The 16,858-nt window shown below is 42.8% G+C and overlaps 1 protein-coding gene across 2 annotated transcripts in view; it reads right to left on the bottom strand.

Moving 5' to 3' along the window:
- rtf1 (RTF1 homolog, Paf1/RNA polymerase II complex component) overlaps positions 1-16,858 on the bottom strand; it is a 217,275-nt gene that overhangs the window by 26,769 nt on the left and 173,648 nt on the right. For both annotated transcript variants that reach the window (XM_063054453.1, XM_063054446.1), the window contains exons 13-14: positions 9,048-9,169; positions 3,091-3,148 (exon numbers count right to left, since the gene is read on the bottom strand). In XM_063054453.1, the coding sequence (XP_062910523.1) occupies positions 3,091-3,148; positions 9,048-9,169 (180 nt within the window). The remainder of the gene's footprint in view (positions 1-3,090; positions 3,149-9,047; positions 9,170-16,858) is intronic.

Here is a 16,858-nt window from a genome sequence, read left to right as displayed (position 1 = left end):
ATCGTCCATGCTGTGTAAATGGTTGAAGATGCTGGTGGAATACATAAGGGCATGGGGTGGAGGGGGAGGAGGGAGGAAGGAGCTTTCAGAAGTGTGCAGATGATAAAATGGGATTGATGCTTGGCATGGACTTAATTGGCCAAAGGATTGTTTCTATGCTGAGTGAATCTGTTGTTACCACGGATCTTGCTTACCCCTCAACCACCCCACCCATCATTCAGCATTCCCACAATCCAGATTATGGAAACTGTCAATATTTAAAAACCATCTGTTTGCTAGAGCTTCCTCTTACTTTCTTGGTTGTATATCCTATGCTGACCTTCTTATTCTGGAGACCCAAAGAAGAAGAGGACATTACTGAGGGGACATTTAAGATCCTTTCAATGGGTCTACAATGAGATTTGCAGACATCCAATCCTGACAAAGGTCAAATCCCTATTCAAGCTGTTAAGGCTAGCACTACAAATTTTGGGTCTGTTCTGGAGTTCAGAGTAACAATCCTTGGCACACATGTACCCTGTATCCAATCTGATTTGGGCTCAGATGAACGAAGCTATTCAACTTGTGCAATCCCTTAACATAATGCCTTAACTGAACCTCCAAAATGCATTATCAAACCAGCATATTCCATCAGGGTCTCACTTTGTACATTGATTTTCAGCTTCTGAAAGGCAGAATGGTAATGGGACAAAATGGCCAGATGATTGATTACAAAGGGAGTTACACTGCATGCAACTACAAGTAACTAAGAAATGAAAACTGCAGACCTTCCCTTCATAATGCATAGGTACCCGGATCCTATTGTACTACATGTGAAATATTCTAACTCTATACATAGTGGTTGTGAGAACTCACACTCTTTGATACAGTTAGGAAAGCATTTAATAGGAGTAAGGGGAAATATGAAGCTATCAGGCAGGAACTTGGAAGCACAAATTGGGAACAGGTGTTCTCAGGGAAATGTACGGAAGAAAAGTGGCAAATGTTCAGGGAATATTTGCCCGCTGTTTTGCATAGGTACGTTTCAATGAGACAAGGAAAGGATGGTAGGGTACAGAAACTGTGGTGTACAAAGGCCATTGAAAATCTAATCAAGAAGAAAAGAAAAACTTAAGAAAGGTTCAAAAACTAGGTAATGATAGAGATCTAGAAAATTATAATGCTAGCAGGAAGAAGCTTAAGAATGAAATTAGGGGAACCAGAAGGGGCTTTGAGAAGGCCTTAGCGAGCAGGATTAAAGAAAACCCCATGGCATTCTACCAGTATGAAGAACAAGAGGCCAAGTCGTGAGAGAATAGGACCAATCAAGTGTGACAGTGGAGAAGTGTGTATGGAACCGGAGGAGATAGTGGAGGTATTTAATAAATACTTTGCTTCAGTATTCACTACGGAAAAGGATCTTGGATGATTTACAGCAGATTGAAAAGCTTGAGCATATAGACATTAAGAAAGAGGATGTGCTTTTGGAAAGTATCAAGTTGGATAAATCTCCGGGACCGGACGAGATGCACCCCAGGCTACTGTGGGAGGCAAGGGAGGAGATTGCTGAGCTTCTGGCAATGATCTTTACATCATCAATGGGGACAGGAGAGGTTCCAGAGGATTGGAGGGTTGCAGATGTTGTTCCCTAATTCAAGAAAGGGAGTAGAGCTAGCCCAGGAAATTATAGAACAGTGAGTCTTACTTCAGTGGTTGGTAAGTTGATGGAGAAGATCCTGAGAGGCAGGATTTATGAACTTTTGGAGAGGAATAATATGATTAGGAATAGTCAGTATGGCTTTGTCAAAGGCGGGTTGTGCCTTACGAGCCTGATTGAATTTTTTGAGGATGTGACGAATCACCTTGATGAAGGTAAAGCAGTTAGGTGTAGTGTATATGGATTTCAGCAAGGCATTTGATAAGGTACTCCATGTAAGGCTTATTGAGAAAGTAAGGAGGCATGGGATCCAAGGGGACCTTGCTTTGTGGATCCAGAATTGGCTTGCCCACAGAAGACAAAGAGTGGTTGCAGATGGGTCATATTCTGCATGGAGGTCGGTGACCAGTGGTGTGCCTCAAGAATCTGTTCTCGGACCCCTTCTCTTCGTGATTTTTGTAAATGACCTGGATGAGGAAGTGGAGGGATGGGTTCGTAAATTTGCTGATGACACAAAGATTAGGGGTGTTGTGGATAGTGTGGAGGTTATAGCAGGACATCGATAGGATGCAAAACTGGGCTGAATAGTGGCAGATGGAGTTCAACCCAGGTAAGTGTGAGGTGGTTCATTCTGGTGGGTCAAATATGATGGCAGAATATAGTATTAATGATAAGACTCTTGGCAGTATAAAGGATCAGAAGGATCTTGGGGTTCAAGTCCATAGGACGCTCAAAGCTGCTGCGCAGGTTGTCTCTGTGGTTAAGAAGGCATATGGTGCATCGGCCTTCACCAACCATGGGATTGAATTTAAGAGCCGAGAGGTAATGTCACAGCTATATAGGACCCTGATCAGACCCCACTTGGAGTACTGTGCTCAGTTCTGGTCGCCTCACTACAGAAAGGATGTGGAAACAATAGAAAGGGTGCAGAGGAGATTTACAAGGATGTTGCCAGGATTGGGGAGCATGCATTACGAGAACAGGTTGAGCGAACTTGGCCTTTTCTCCTTGGAGCGGTGAAGGATGAGAGGTGACCTGATAGAGGTGTATAAAATGATGAGAGTCATTGATCGTGTGGATAGTCAAGAGACTTTTTCCCAGGGCTGAAATGGCTAACACGAAAGGCACAGTTTTAAAGGTGCTTGGAAGTAGTACAGAGGAGATGTCAAGGGTAAGCTTTTTTTAACGTAGAAAGTGGTGAGTGCACGGAATGGGCTGCTGGCGATGGCGGTGGAGACAGATAATGATAGGGTCTTTTTACAGACTCCTGGATACATACATGGAGCTTCAAAAAATAAAGGGCTATGGGTAACCCTCGGTAATTTCTAAAGTAAGTATATGTTCGGCACAGCTTTGTAAGCCGAAGGGCCTGTATTGTGTTGTAGGTTTTCCATGTTTGTATTCTATTCAGTGCATTTGATCAACAAATGATACCATCCAGCAATAATGCTTACCAGTAAAGCTTTTTCAGACTCCACAATGTTCCATTCTCTGTTCCTCTGGTTTATGTAGCTAAGAGAAAGAAGCAATGAGGTTTTAATAGAGACACTAAAATAACATGTGCTATCTTCTGGGCCAGACTCTGGTTGGAATGAGGGCCATCTAACACCATTTACCTTTGATACTGACCTCTGCTGCTTCATGTTTGGACAGTCCCACATCAACATTCAAAAACACAGGTGATTGATTATAAAGAGAGTTGCACTGCTTGTCACCAAGTAACCAAGAAGAGAAATCTGTTTATTATTTTTTTTCCAAAACTTGGTAGCTCTGTGACATGTACAATCATCTTCTGGGCCAGACTAGTTGGAATGAGGATGATTTTGCTGCCAATTACCTTTGGTACTCACCTCTGGCACTTCATGTTTGTAGAGTCCCACATCAGGGTCCAAAAACACAGCAAGAATTTCCACATGTACTATGCTGGTGGTACCAATCTCTATCTAACCTCTCTAACTCACTTCAAAATTATCAAAGTACTTGTCTACCATTCAAAGCTAGACAAACTCATTTCTTCAAATAATGAAAAAAAAACAAACTCTTTGGTCCCAGTCACAAACTCCATTCTCTTTCCACAAATTAGTTTCCTGAACCAGAACCAGATCCAGATACTCACAGTTAGTGTAATAACATGGCCTTTAAAAAATACATATACATTATTAGCTCACACATTCTCATCTCTGAGAAAGCCATTGGTCACTCAGTCCAATCACGCTTTTGTAACCTTTCAATCCTTGATAAACTTAAGGTCACACTACAGATCCTTCCAGCTCAGCTTGTCCATGCCTACTGTGATGCCTATTGACACAATCCCATGTGCCCACATCTCTCTCCATCTTTCTATTTACATACCTGCCCACATGCCTTTTCAACATGTAATCAACTGTATGAGGCTCTAACTTTTTTTTGCAGTTTGTTTCAGATACTCACCACACTTTGTGGAAAAACCTAAAATCTTTAAATTTCTCCCTTCTCATTTTAAATCTGTGCCCATCTACTTCTAGACTCCCTGCTCTGGGAAAAAGATTCTACCTACCCTCTCTACACCCCTCATAATTTTACAGACTCTACAAGGTCCTTGCAACACACAAAATATGAGCATTTAGAGAATCATGGTCTGATCAGGGACAGTCAGCATGGCTTTGTGAAGGGCAGATCATGTCTAACAAGCCTGATAAGAGTTCTTTGAGGAGGTGACCAGGCATATAGATGAGGGTAGTGCAGTGGATGTAATCTATATGGATTTTAGTAAGGTATTTGACAAGGCTCAACACGGTAAGCTTGTTCAGAAAGTCAGAAGGCATGGGATCCAGGGAAGTTTGGCAAGGAGGATTCAGAATTGGCTTGCCTGCAGAAGATAGAGGGTCGCTGTGGAGGGAGTACATTCAGATTGGAGAATTGTGACTAATGGTGTCCCACAAGGATCTGTTCTGGAATCTCTACTTTTCATGATTTTTATTAACCACCTGGATGTGGGGGTAGAAGGCTGGGTTGGCAAGTTTGCAGACAACACAAAGGTTGGTGGTGTTGTAGATAGTGTAGAGGATTGTCAAAGATTACAGAGAGACATTGATAGGATGCAGAAGTGGGTTGAGAAGTGGCAGATGGAGTTCAACCCGGAGAAGTGTGAGGTGGTACACTTTGGAAGGACAAACTCCAAGGCAGAGTACAAAGTAAATGGCAGGATACTTGGTAATGTGGAGGAGCAGAGGGATCTGGGGGTACATGTCCACAGATCCCTGAAAGTTGCCTCATAGGTGGATAGGGTAGTTAAGAAAGCTTAAGGGGTGTTAAGCTTAAGTCGAGGGATAGAGTTTAAGAGTCGCGATGTAATGATGCAGCTCTATAAAACTCTGGTTAGGCCACACTTGTCCAGTTCTGGTCGCCTCACTATAGGGAGGATGTGGAAGCATTGGAAAGGGTACAGAGGAGATTTACCAGGATGCTGCCTGGTTTAGAGAGTACACATTATGATCAAAGATCAAGGGAGCTGGGGCTTTACTCTTTGGAGAGAAGGAGGATGAGAGGAGACATGATAGAGGTGTACAAGATAATAAGAGGAATAGAAAGAGTGGATAGCCAGCACCTCTTCCCCAGGGCACCACTGCTCAATACAAGAGGACATGGCTTTAAGGTAAGGGGTGGGAAGTTCAAGGAGAATATTAGAGGAAGGTTTTTTACTCAGAGAGTGGTTGGTGCGTGGAATGCACTGCCTGAGTCAGTGGTGGAGGCAGATACACTAGTGATATTTAAGAAACTACTAGACGGGTATATGAAGGAATTTAAGGTGGGGGCTTATATGGGAGGCAGGGTTTGAGGGTCGGCACAACATTGTGGGCCAAAGGGCCTGTACTGTGTTGTACTATTCTTAAAAAAAAACGGTGCCAGAAAAGGGCCAGCACCATTATGAAGGACCACACACACCCTGCTCATGGACTGTTTGTCCCACTCCTATGAGGGAAGAGGCTACCACGTAGCATTCAAGCCAGGATCACCAGACTCAAACAGATACTCTCCCCAAGCAGTAAGGCTGATCAACATCTCCACCCATTAACCCATCCTCCACACTCACAACCACCACTAATTTGTAAGGTCTCGCCAGTCATCTATGCCTAGACATTCCTGTGCCCAGCATCACTTTATGCACATACAATCAATATAGGTATACAAGCTACCTTGTGTATTTATAATCCGTGTTCTTTTATTATTATGTTCTTTATCTTAGTGCTTTTTGCTGCATTGAACCTGGAGTAACAATTATTTTGTTCCCCTTTATACTGTGTACTGTGTACTGGAAATGACATTAAACAATCTTGAATTAAGTTTAATTAAAAAGGCCTAAAAGTCCTCAAAAGCACACCTACTCCAATTTTCTTAGTTTCTTCCTTAAAGAAAACTCGGATTAAGATAAGATCTCTCCTGCATAAAATCATGCTGACTTCTTGCAACACACACAAAATGCTGGAGGAACTCAGCTGGCCAGGCAACATCTATGGAAAAGAGTACAGTTGACGTTTCTAAAGTGAAAAGCCTCATTTTGAGAGCAGATGCGGCAGAGGAGGAGGAATTGAGAGAAGGGTACTGATGTCGATTACAAACCCACGGACTTACAGCTACCTGGATGAGACCTCTTCCCACCCTGTTACTAGCAAACATACCATCCTCTTCCCTTAATTCCTCTGTTTCCGCATCTGCTCACAGGATGAGGCTTTTCATTCTCGAACAAAGTAGATGTCTTCCTTTTTCAAAGAAAGGGTCTTCCCTTCCTCCACCATCAATGCTGCCCTCAACTGCATCTCCTCCATTTCACGTACGTCTGCTCTTACGCCATCGTCCTGCCACCCTACCAGGGATAGGGTTCCTCTTGTTCTCACTTCCCAACTCACCACTTTCTGCATCTAGCACATAATTCTCCGTAACTTCTGTCATCTCCAATTGGATCCCACCACCAAGTACATCTTTCCCTTCCCCCCACTTTCTACAGGGATCACTCCCTACATGACTCCCTGGGACCATTTATCCCTCCCGGCACTTATCTTGGCAAGCGGAATAAGCGCTACACCTGCCTCTACACCTCCTCTCTCACTATCATTCAGGGCCCAAACAGTCCTTCCAGGTGAGGTGTCACTTCACCCGTGAGTCTGGATCATATACTGTGTCCAGTGTGGCCTCCTGTATATCGGTGAGACCGGATGTAAATTGGGAGACTGCTTCGCCAAGTACTTATGCCCCGTCTGTCAGAAAAAGCAGGATCTCCCAGTAGCCACTCATTTTAATTCCACTTCCCATACCCATTCCAACATGTCTATCCATGGCCTCCTCCACTGTTGTGATCGGTCACATTTAGGTTGGAGGAACACTTTATATTCCGTCTGGGTAACCTCCAACCCGATGGCATGAACATCGATTTCTCGAACTTACGGTAATGCCCCACCCCCCCTCACCATTTCCCATACCCTACTCCCCCTCTCACATTATCTCCTTGCCCACCCATCTGGTGCTCCTCCCCACTTTTCATTCTTTCATGGCCTTCTGTTCCTTTCACCAATCAACTTCCCAGCTCTCTACTTCATCCCTGCCCCTTCAGGTTTCACCTATCACCTTGTGTTTCTCTCTCCTTTCCCCCAGCTTTTAAATCTACTCCTTGCTTTTTTTTACTCCAGTGCTGCAGAAGAGGTTCAGCCTGAAATGTCAACTGTACTCTTTTCCATTGATGCTGCCTGGCCTGCTGAGTACCTCCAGCATTGTGTGTGTGTTGCTCAGATTTCAAGCATCTGCAGATTTTGTCTTGTTTCTGTCTTCTCCTCGATCCTTGCCTTTCCAAGTGAACATAAATCCTATCTTCTTCAACAATCCAATACAAGGCTCACTGGTCTGTAACTTCCATGCAAATCCCTGCTACTGTTTTTCTACAAAGGAGGAACATTAGCTATTCTCCAGTCTTCTGGCACCTCACACTTGGGTAACAAAACTGCAAAAGTCTTTTGCAGTTTTGTTAGTCAAGTGTGAGGACTTGTGGGGTGGGCACGGTGGAAAGAGGAGAGGGCCTTATAATAAGAACATAAGACATAGGAGCAGAATTAGGCCATTTGGACCAAAGAGTCTGCTCTGTCATTCATTCATGGTTGATCCCTTTCCCATCTCCTCAGCCCCACTCCCCCAGCCTTCTCCTCGTAATCTTTGATGCAGTATCCAATCAAGAGCCCATCAAGCTCTGACTTAAATATACCCAACAAAATACCCTCCAGAGTTGCCTGTGCCTTCTTGTGCTAGACTCCAGCACCATGGGAAACATCCTTTCCACATCTACTCTGTCTGGGCCTTTCAACATTTAAAAGGTTTCAATGAGATTCCCCCCACCCCCCCCATCCTTCTAAATTCCAGTGAGTACAGACTCAGAGCTATCAAACGTTCCTTCATCCCAGGAGCAGAACCCTTTCAACCCCGGAATCATCCTTGTGAACCTCCTCTGAACCCTCTCCAATGCTAGCACAACTTTTCTAAGATGAGGGGCCCAAAACTGTTCACAATACTCAAGGTGAGGCCTCACCAGTGCCTTATATAATCTCGGCATCACATCCCTGCTCTTGTATTCAAGACCTCTTGAAATGAATGCTAAAATTGCGTTTGCCTTTTTCACCACCAACTCAACCTGCTAGTTAACTTTTAGGATGTTCTGTAGAAGGACTCCCAAGTCCCTTTGCATATCAGATTTTTGGATTTTCTCCGTTTAGAAAATAGTCTGCACATTTATTTCTACAACCAAAGTGCATGACCATGTATTTTCCAACATTATATCTCACTTGCCACTTTCTTGCCCATTCTACTAATCGGTCTAAGTCTTTCTGCAGCCTTCCTGTTTCCTCAACACGATCTGCCGCCCACCAGTCTTTGTATCATCTGCAAATTTGGCAACAAAGCTATCTATTCCATCATCTAAATCATTGATTGTAGCACACAAAGAAGCAGTCCCAACACCAACCACTGTGGAACACCTCCAGTCACTGGAAGCCAATCAGAAAAGGATCTTTTTATTCCCACTTGCTGCCTCCTACCAGTTTGTCAATGTTCTAACCATGCCAGTAACTTTCCTGTAATAACTTGGCAGCCTTATGTGTGACACCTTGTCAAAGGCCTTCTGAACTGAAAGGCATTAAAGCACACGGGTCCGATAAAGAACAGTTAGTGAAAGTAGAGAGAAAGAGGAAAGCTTCTGCTGCTTGTAGGAATGAATGTACATACATTTGATTCTAATTTAATTTAATAATGTAATGCAGGTTTGTTCATTGTATAGGTAGCCACAAGTCAACTGTTCATAACATAAAGAAGGCTATCTTACAAATGTACACTTTGGGAAAACCTGAAATGATTAAGAGTTGCCATATAAAATGCAAGTCTCTTCTTTCCTGACCTGATGGCAGAGATGTTTTTCGTGCGAAGTCTGTCGAGGGCCTCTGCCCGTTCTTCCAATTCATTCAGCTGTTCCTGGATTTGCCGGGCTTTCTCTGGCTCACCTGCTTCTTCTGCCATTGCCTGAAGAAAACAGACAGATGGGTTATTATTAAAGAGAACAGGTACTGGACATCCAGACCACTGTTACTCTCAAAAGTTCGCAAACTGGATCCAAGATTGACTCAGCAGTTGGAGACGGAATGTGATGGTAGAGGATAGTTTCCATAAGAAGTTGAATTGAATCTGGGTCACTGGTATGGTAAAGACCATAAGACAGAGGAGCAGAATTATGGCATTTAGCCCATCGAGTCTGCTCTGCCATTCAGTCGTGGTTGATCCTTTCCCCCCCCTTCCCAACCTTCTCCCATAATCTTTGATTTCATGCCCAATCAAGAACCTATCAAGCTCCATCTTAAATAAACCCAATGACCTATCCTCCACAGCTGCCTGTGGTAATAAATTCCAAAAACTCACCATCCTCTGGCTAAAGAAATTTCTCCGCATCTGTTTTCAATAGAGGCCCCTCTATCCTGATGCTCCCCACCAAGGGAAACATCCTTTCCACATCTACTCTGAATAGGCCTTTCAACACTCAAAAGGTTTCAATGAGATCCCGCCTCACCCTTCTAAATTCCAGCAAGTACAGACACAGAGCAATCAAACGTTCCTCATATGATAACCCTTTCATTCTTGTGAACTTCCTCTGAACTCTCTCCAATGTCAGCACATCTTTTCTTACATGAGAAGCCCAAAACTGTTCACAATACTCAACGTGTTTCAGTGAGTGTATGCCCTTGACTAGTGATGTTCAACAGGGATCAGTGCTGGGACCCATGCTGTTTGAAATATAGATGAGTAATCAGGATGTGGATGTTCTCAGATGGCAGTGTTGATGGAATTGTTGACTTTGTGAAGCATAGTCAAATGACACAAGATGGTATTGATATATTGGTGAAATGGACTGAGAAAAAGCAAATGAAGTTTAATCCACGTAAGTAGAAGTGATACATTTGGAAATATTAGGAGACTTCCGCCTGCGGAGTAATACATAAATTTTGCGGCTACCTTTAATTCCTCCTTTTTCCCCAGTTTAAACCTTGCATTTTTAACTTTTATTTCTCAGATCTTAGAGGGAAATAGTTGTTATCATGTCATATCCTTTATGAAGTGGAAAGTTGTCTTTTGAATCCAGCAATGGAAAGGGAAAAACTTTTGAAAGAAAAATCGGAAGATATGCCTGTCTGGGCTGAGTGTTTGGAACATGCATTGATGGCTCTCGACAACAAAATAGACAATAACACTTCTGAATCGAAGTTGTTCCGACAGAGTTTTCAGACTATTGAGGAAAATATTATTTCCTTGAATACTGAGTTTAAAGAATCGAAACGTCAGATTGTGGATATTTCAACCCGCTTGGAACAGGCTCAATATAAAATTGTCAATTTAGAGGCGAAATCTCGTCGGAATACTCTACGAATTATTGAACTCGAGGAAAGTTCTGAGAGTGGGAATTTATTGGACTATTTTGCCAATTTGTTTCAATCTTTGTTTCCGGATATTCTACTTCAACTTCCTGATATTGAAAGAGCTCATAGAATTTTCATATCGAATTCTCAGACCTCAGGTAAATCTCACCCTATTTTGGTCAACTTTCTTCGCTTTAAAGTTAAAGACCAAATTATAAAATGTGCAAGGAAACAGAGAGTTTTTAAATTTAACGGTTCCGAGATCCGTTTTTACGAACATTATCCACGGGAAACTGTGGAACAGCAGATCAAATTTGCCCCAGCGATAAAAACTGCTCATGAAAAGGGACTTTTTCCATCACTTCACCATCCAGCAAGGTTAAAATTATTTCCTAAAAATTCTATACCCGTGTGTTTTCGGATTCCCAAGCAGCATTGGACTTTGTTAACTCTATCGTGGAGTCAGCTGACGCATGAAGGATATTTGGGTTGCTGAATAATTTTCTGAAAGAAAACAGGCTTTGAAGATTTTTGATATGCTGAAAATTTCCTTTGACTGATGAACTATTTAAAGAAGAGGTGAACTTCTCGGTTTGACCAATGAATTACTTTTTTGAAGTCTGTTTGGTACATGGAGTGAACTAACACAGTGGACAGATTATTAACTGGTTTGATTATCTGTTTCTTTCTTCCTTTTCTTTTATTAATTAAATGGTAGCTTTCATAGTTTATATAGACTCTTTCTTATATAGTGAGGAGTGTTTAGAATAGATAATTAGCTTTAGTTTTAAGCTAAAGGAATAATGGTGTCTTTTTCTTGTTTGAGAATGTACTGTTTAGGTTTAAATAGTGTTGTTTTGACGCCTTCGGAGACTGTTTTTGCATTCCTAGTTTATTTTCAATGATTAACTATAAACATCTTTTTTCTGTTTCTCTGCTGAGCTTTCTTATCTTAGGGTCACGTGATTTCTTTGTAAAGGGTGGGGGGAATTGGGAGAAAAACTTTTAAATCACTATTTATATTGAGCCGCATGCGGAGTTCTGCTTTTCTCTCTTTCTTTGGGGAAGCATTCCGGCTTTTTCCTTCCTTTTTGCCGGATTTCTACCTTTTGGGATGGGGGAGCATTTGGGGTTTTTTTGCATTTTGGGGTTTACTATAAGATTTCTTTTTCAGGTTTTTTCCCATTATGGAGCTCCGGAGCATGCATGTTTTCTATATGGTTATACTCATCACCACCATCTTTGATTAGCCCACGATGGTATGCGTGTTTTCTCGTGTTTAAAACAATATTCTATGGTTAATAAACAGATAAATGTTGTTAGTTGGAACGTACGTGGCTGGAATCACCCTATTAAGTGAAAGAAGACTTTTAAAATTATTAACCGATTCCAGCCCAATATAATTTTTGCTCAAGAAACGCATATCAGAATGGGTGATCAAAATAGATTTTTTAAAACCTGGAAGGGCCTTCAATATCATGCTACTTGTCAAAATAAAACAAAGGGAGTATCTATTATTAGGAAAGCTAATATTTTATTTATCCAAGAAGATATCGTCTCAGATATCAACGGTAGATTTTTAATTATTAAAGGATCAATCTGTAATAGAAAAATTGTCTTGGTTAATCTATATGGACCTAATGTAGATGATCCTTCTTTTTTTAAAAATGTATTTGGTTTATTTTACCAGACTTAAATGAATATATGCTGCTGATGGGAGGTAAATTCAACTGTTGTTTAAACCCTTTGATTGACAAGAGTTCAATGAATCAGCAGCTTCCGAGTGGTTCAGCATCACTTATTAATTCCTTTTTAATTGATTATGGTTTGATAGAAATCTGGAGAAATCTACATCCTAATGATAGAGATTATTCTTTTTATTCACATGTCCATAAAAAATACTTGCGAATTGATTATTTTATAGCTGATTTCCGATTTTTGTCCAAAGTCTAGAAATGAGAATATGATGCTATTGCTGTTTCGGATCATGTACCTTTAAGCTTAACTTTTGAGTTGAATGATGTTAGCAATGTAAACTTGCCTTGGCGTTTTCCAGAAAACTTATTACAAAGTTTGGACTTCGTTAAATTTATAGATTCAAATAAAAGACTTTTTTTCTTTTTAATAATACAGAAGATATGTCGAAATTGATTAAGTGGGATACAGTATCTGACGTACTTGCGAGGTCAGATAATCTCCTATTTGGCTAAGCTTAAGAAACAGACAAAAATAGAGTTAGATAGGATTTCAAAACAAATTAAAGACTTGGATAACATTTATGCAGTTTCTCCTAATATTGACTTACTTAAACAAAGGGTTGAACTTCAATCACAATATAATTTATTATTAACTTATCCTATTGAAAGAAATTTGCTCAAATTAAAAAGTCAATTTTATGTGTTTGGAGATAAAAGTAATAAGCTACTGGCATCCCAACTAAAAGCAGTTAAGAGTTAAAAGACAAATTTTAAACATTCGTAAGGGAGATGGTAGTTTAGCTTGTAACTATGAAGATATTAATAACATTTTTCAAGACTATTACAGTGAACTTTATAAATCTCAGTTTCCAGCTGATCCTTCTAAAATGAATGCCTTTTTTTACAAAAGATTGATTTTCCTAGAATATCTGTTGAAGATCAACAAATTCTTGATACTCCTTTTACTGAAAGAGAAATTCAGAAAGTTATTTTTTCAATGCAATCTGGTAAAGTTCCTGGACTAAGTGGTTTTTCAGTAGGATTTTATAAAAAATTTGAAAATTTGCTTACTTCTTATATGTTGGAAATGTTTAAAGATTCCTTTTTGTTAGGAGAGTTACCTTCTACATTTTATGAAGCTTCTATTTCTTTAATTCTTAAGAAAGATAAAGACCCTACGGATTGTGCTTCATATAGACCTATCTCATTAGTAAATGTAGATGCCAAAATTTTTTCAAAAATAATGGCTAATCAGTTGGAGAATATACTAGCTAAATTTATTTCTCAGGACCAAACGAGTTTTATAAAAGGCTGTTATTCTTTTTCTAATACTCGGAGACTGTTAAATGTTATATACTCATCCCCCTCGAAAACTCCCCAATTTGTTGTTTCTTTTGATGCTGAAAAGGCATTTGATAGAATTAAATGGAAATATTTATTGAACGTTTTAGAGAAATTTAGCTTTGGTACTAATTTTAATTTTAATAAAGAAAGATGGCGCTGGTAACTGGCGACTTTGCACGTGCTCTCCCGAACGAACTGCCCTCTCTACTATCCCATACCCGAGAAACCCTTCTAAACCTCCAATCTAGCAAGATCAAGATCAACAACACCCTGGCGAAGCTACTGACCCAGATGGAGACCACCACGCCAGAATTGCTTCTTAAACTCCAGACCGCACCTGGACCCAACCAGCGAGGCCCACCACGTTCCCAGAGACCCGTGGTCTGCTACTGTGCCGGAGCGTTTGGAGACACAGCCCATTCCGACCAGCACCTCTCCAGAGCAGATGACCACACAGAAGTGACGGTGGAGACTTCAAGGCGCCCCAGACGCTTCCCCGGAGCGACCACCATAATGCCCCGTTGGTGGCCATCCACAGCTGCCGGAAGTGAGGCCTCCACTGCCGACCTTGGAAATCGAGCCCGAGGCTCGGCTGAAGCAGAGGTCTCCGCAACCGTGACTCAGCTTAAGGAAGTGTTTCAGCCAGGAGGCTGGCCATCCGGGATTAAGTGTCGGCTTTGGGGCCCGACCCAATCGACAGCCCAGGCCCCCGGCAGCTGGAAGTGGCAGTGGAGCCCCCCGCCCCCCCGTTACTCGGCCTGACCCAGAGCATCCGACGATGCGACCCGCTGATCGATCCCTGTGGGACGCGTCCACCAACCTCAAGGAGCTGACAACAACACACTGCATCGATGGAAACCTGGAAAGATACACTCTTTACCAAAGAAGTGTGGGAAAAGAGCTGGGCTGCTGGTCAGATTGAAGCTGAGGGGCTTCAGGGTCCCTATGCCCACCATCCTACTAGCTAATGTGCAAGCCATAGACAACAAGGTGGATGATCTTAAAGGGAGACTCACCTACTGCAGGGATATGCAGAACTGCTGCGTATTCTGTTTCACTGAGTCCTGGCTCTCCCCTACCACCCCCGACAGTGCCATCTGACCGGAGGGATTTTTGATCCATCGGATTGATCGCACGGCGTCTTCGGGCAAGACGAGGGGAGGTGGTGTCTGTCTACTGATCAACACTGCGTGGTCCTCGGACACAGTGGCACTGACAAGCTCCTGCAGCCCGGACCTGGAACACCTGTCGGTGAAGTGTCGTCCCCACTATCTGCCACGGGAATTCACCTCAGTCATACTGACAGCGGTCTACATTCCCCCCCCAGGCGGACATGGAGTGTGCTTTGAACATACTGTATGCCAACATCAGTGAACTTGAGACCAGGTATCCAGAGACTTTGCTCATTACAGCCGGGAACTTTAACCAGGCCAACCTCAGAAAGGCGCTGCCAGAGTTATACCAACATGTCTCCTGCCCCACTAGAGGCCCGAATATACTTGACCACTGCTACACAGCAGTCAAGGGTGCCTACTGTTCTATCCCACGATTTCACTTCAGAAAATCGGACCATCAGGCATCAAAAGTAGTGTCACGTTGGACGGAGGAAACGGATGAGGTCCTCCGTGACTGCTTTGAATCGGTGGACTAGTTAGTATTCAAGGACTCGGCAGCTAACCTCAATGAGTATGCCTCAGCTGTCACGGACTTTATTTGGAAATGCACGGAGGACTGTGTGTCTTGCAAGACGATCCGGGTATTCCCTAACCAGAAACCTTGGATGAATTATGAGGTCAAGTCCCTTTTAATGGCTAGAACTGCGGCTTTTAGGTCCGGGGATACCAGTTGCTACACGGAATCCAGGCGTGAATTCCAGAAAGCCAGTAAGGGTGCCAAGAGGCAATATCGAGCCAAGTTGGAAGCCCAGGCTAACCAGAGGGATGCCAGTAGACTATGGCAGGGTCTAAATGAGATCACTGGGTGCAAAGAAAGGGCTGGGAATATCAATAACTGTGGCGCTTCTCTTCTTGATGAACTTAACGCATTCTACTCAAGATTCGAACAGAAGAGGAGCATCCCGCTCCCTCCGGATGAACCGGACCTGGTGGCATCGAGATTCATCGTCACCGAGGAGGACGTTAGAAGGGCCTTCCTGAAGATAAATCCAAGGAAGGCAACAGGTTCAGATGGCGTCCCAGGATGGGTTCTCAGGGCCTGTGCAAGCGAGCTAGCTGGAGCGTTTGCTGACATCTTCAACTGCTCCTTGCTTCAGTCTGAGATCCCTTCGTGTTTTAAAAAGGCAACGATAATCCCAGTGCTGAGGAAGAGCAAGGTGGCATGCCTGAATGACTATTGACCTGTGGCTCTGACTTCAATTGCTATGAAGTGCTTTGAGAGATTGGTTATGGCACACGTCAACCACAGCCTACCGGTCAACCTCCACGCTTAGCAATTCGCCTACCGGAGCAACAGGTCAACGGCAGATGCCATCTCTCTGGTCCTACATTCCTCCTTAGAACACCTGGAGAATAAAGACGCATACGTAAGGCTCCTTTTCATTGACTACAGCTCTGCCTTTAATACCATCATTCCAAATAAACTGATTCCTAAGCTCCAGAACCTGGGCCTTGGCACTCAGATCTGCAGCTGGATCTTCAACTTCCTCACAGAAATAGGGGACAAGCTCTCCTCTACAATCACTCTGAGCACCGGTGCCCCACAAGGCTGTGTACTCAGCCCCCTGCTGTACTCACTGTACACCCATGACTGTGTAGCCAAGTTTCCATCAAACTCAATATACGTTTGCTGATGACACAACAATTGTAGGCCGTATCTCGGGTAATGATGAGTTTTGAGTACAGAGAGGAAATTACGAACCTGGTGGCATGGTGTGAAGACAATAACCTATCCCTCAACGTCAGCAAGACGAAGGAATTGGTTGTTGACTTCAGAAGGAGTAGCGGACTGCACGACCCAATTTACAACGGTGGTCTGCAAGTGGAACAGGTCAAAAGCTTTAAGTTCCTCGGGGTCAATATTACAAATGACCTGACTTGGTCCAACCAAGCAGAGTTCACTGCCAAGAAGGCCCACCAGTGCCTTTACTTCCTGAGAAAATCAAAGAAGTTTGGTCTGTCCCCTAAAACCCTCACTAATTTTTATAAATGCACCGTAGAAAGCATTCTTCTAGGGTGCACCACAACCTGGTATGGAAGTTGTCCTGTCCAAGACCGAAAGAAGCTGCAGAAGATCGTGAACACAGC

The sequence above is a fragment of the Mobula hypostoma genome, chromosome 1, assembly GCF_963921235.1.
Source record: "Mobula hypostoma chromosome 1, sMobHyp1.1, whole genome shotgun sequence".
Taxonomy (NCBI): domain Eukaryota; kingdom Metazoa; phylum Chordata; class Chondrichthyes; order Myliobatiformes; family Myliobatidae; genus Mobula; species Mobula hypostoma.
The sequence above is the reverse complement of the archived record's forward strand: the minus strand, read 5'-3'. Positions and strand labels throughout refer to the sequence as shown.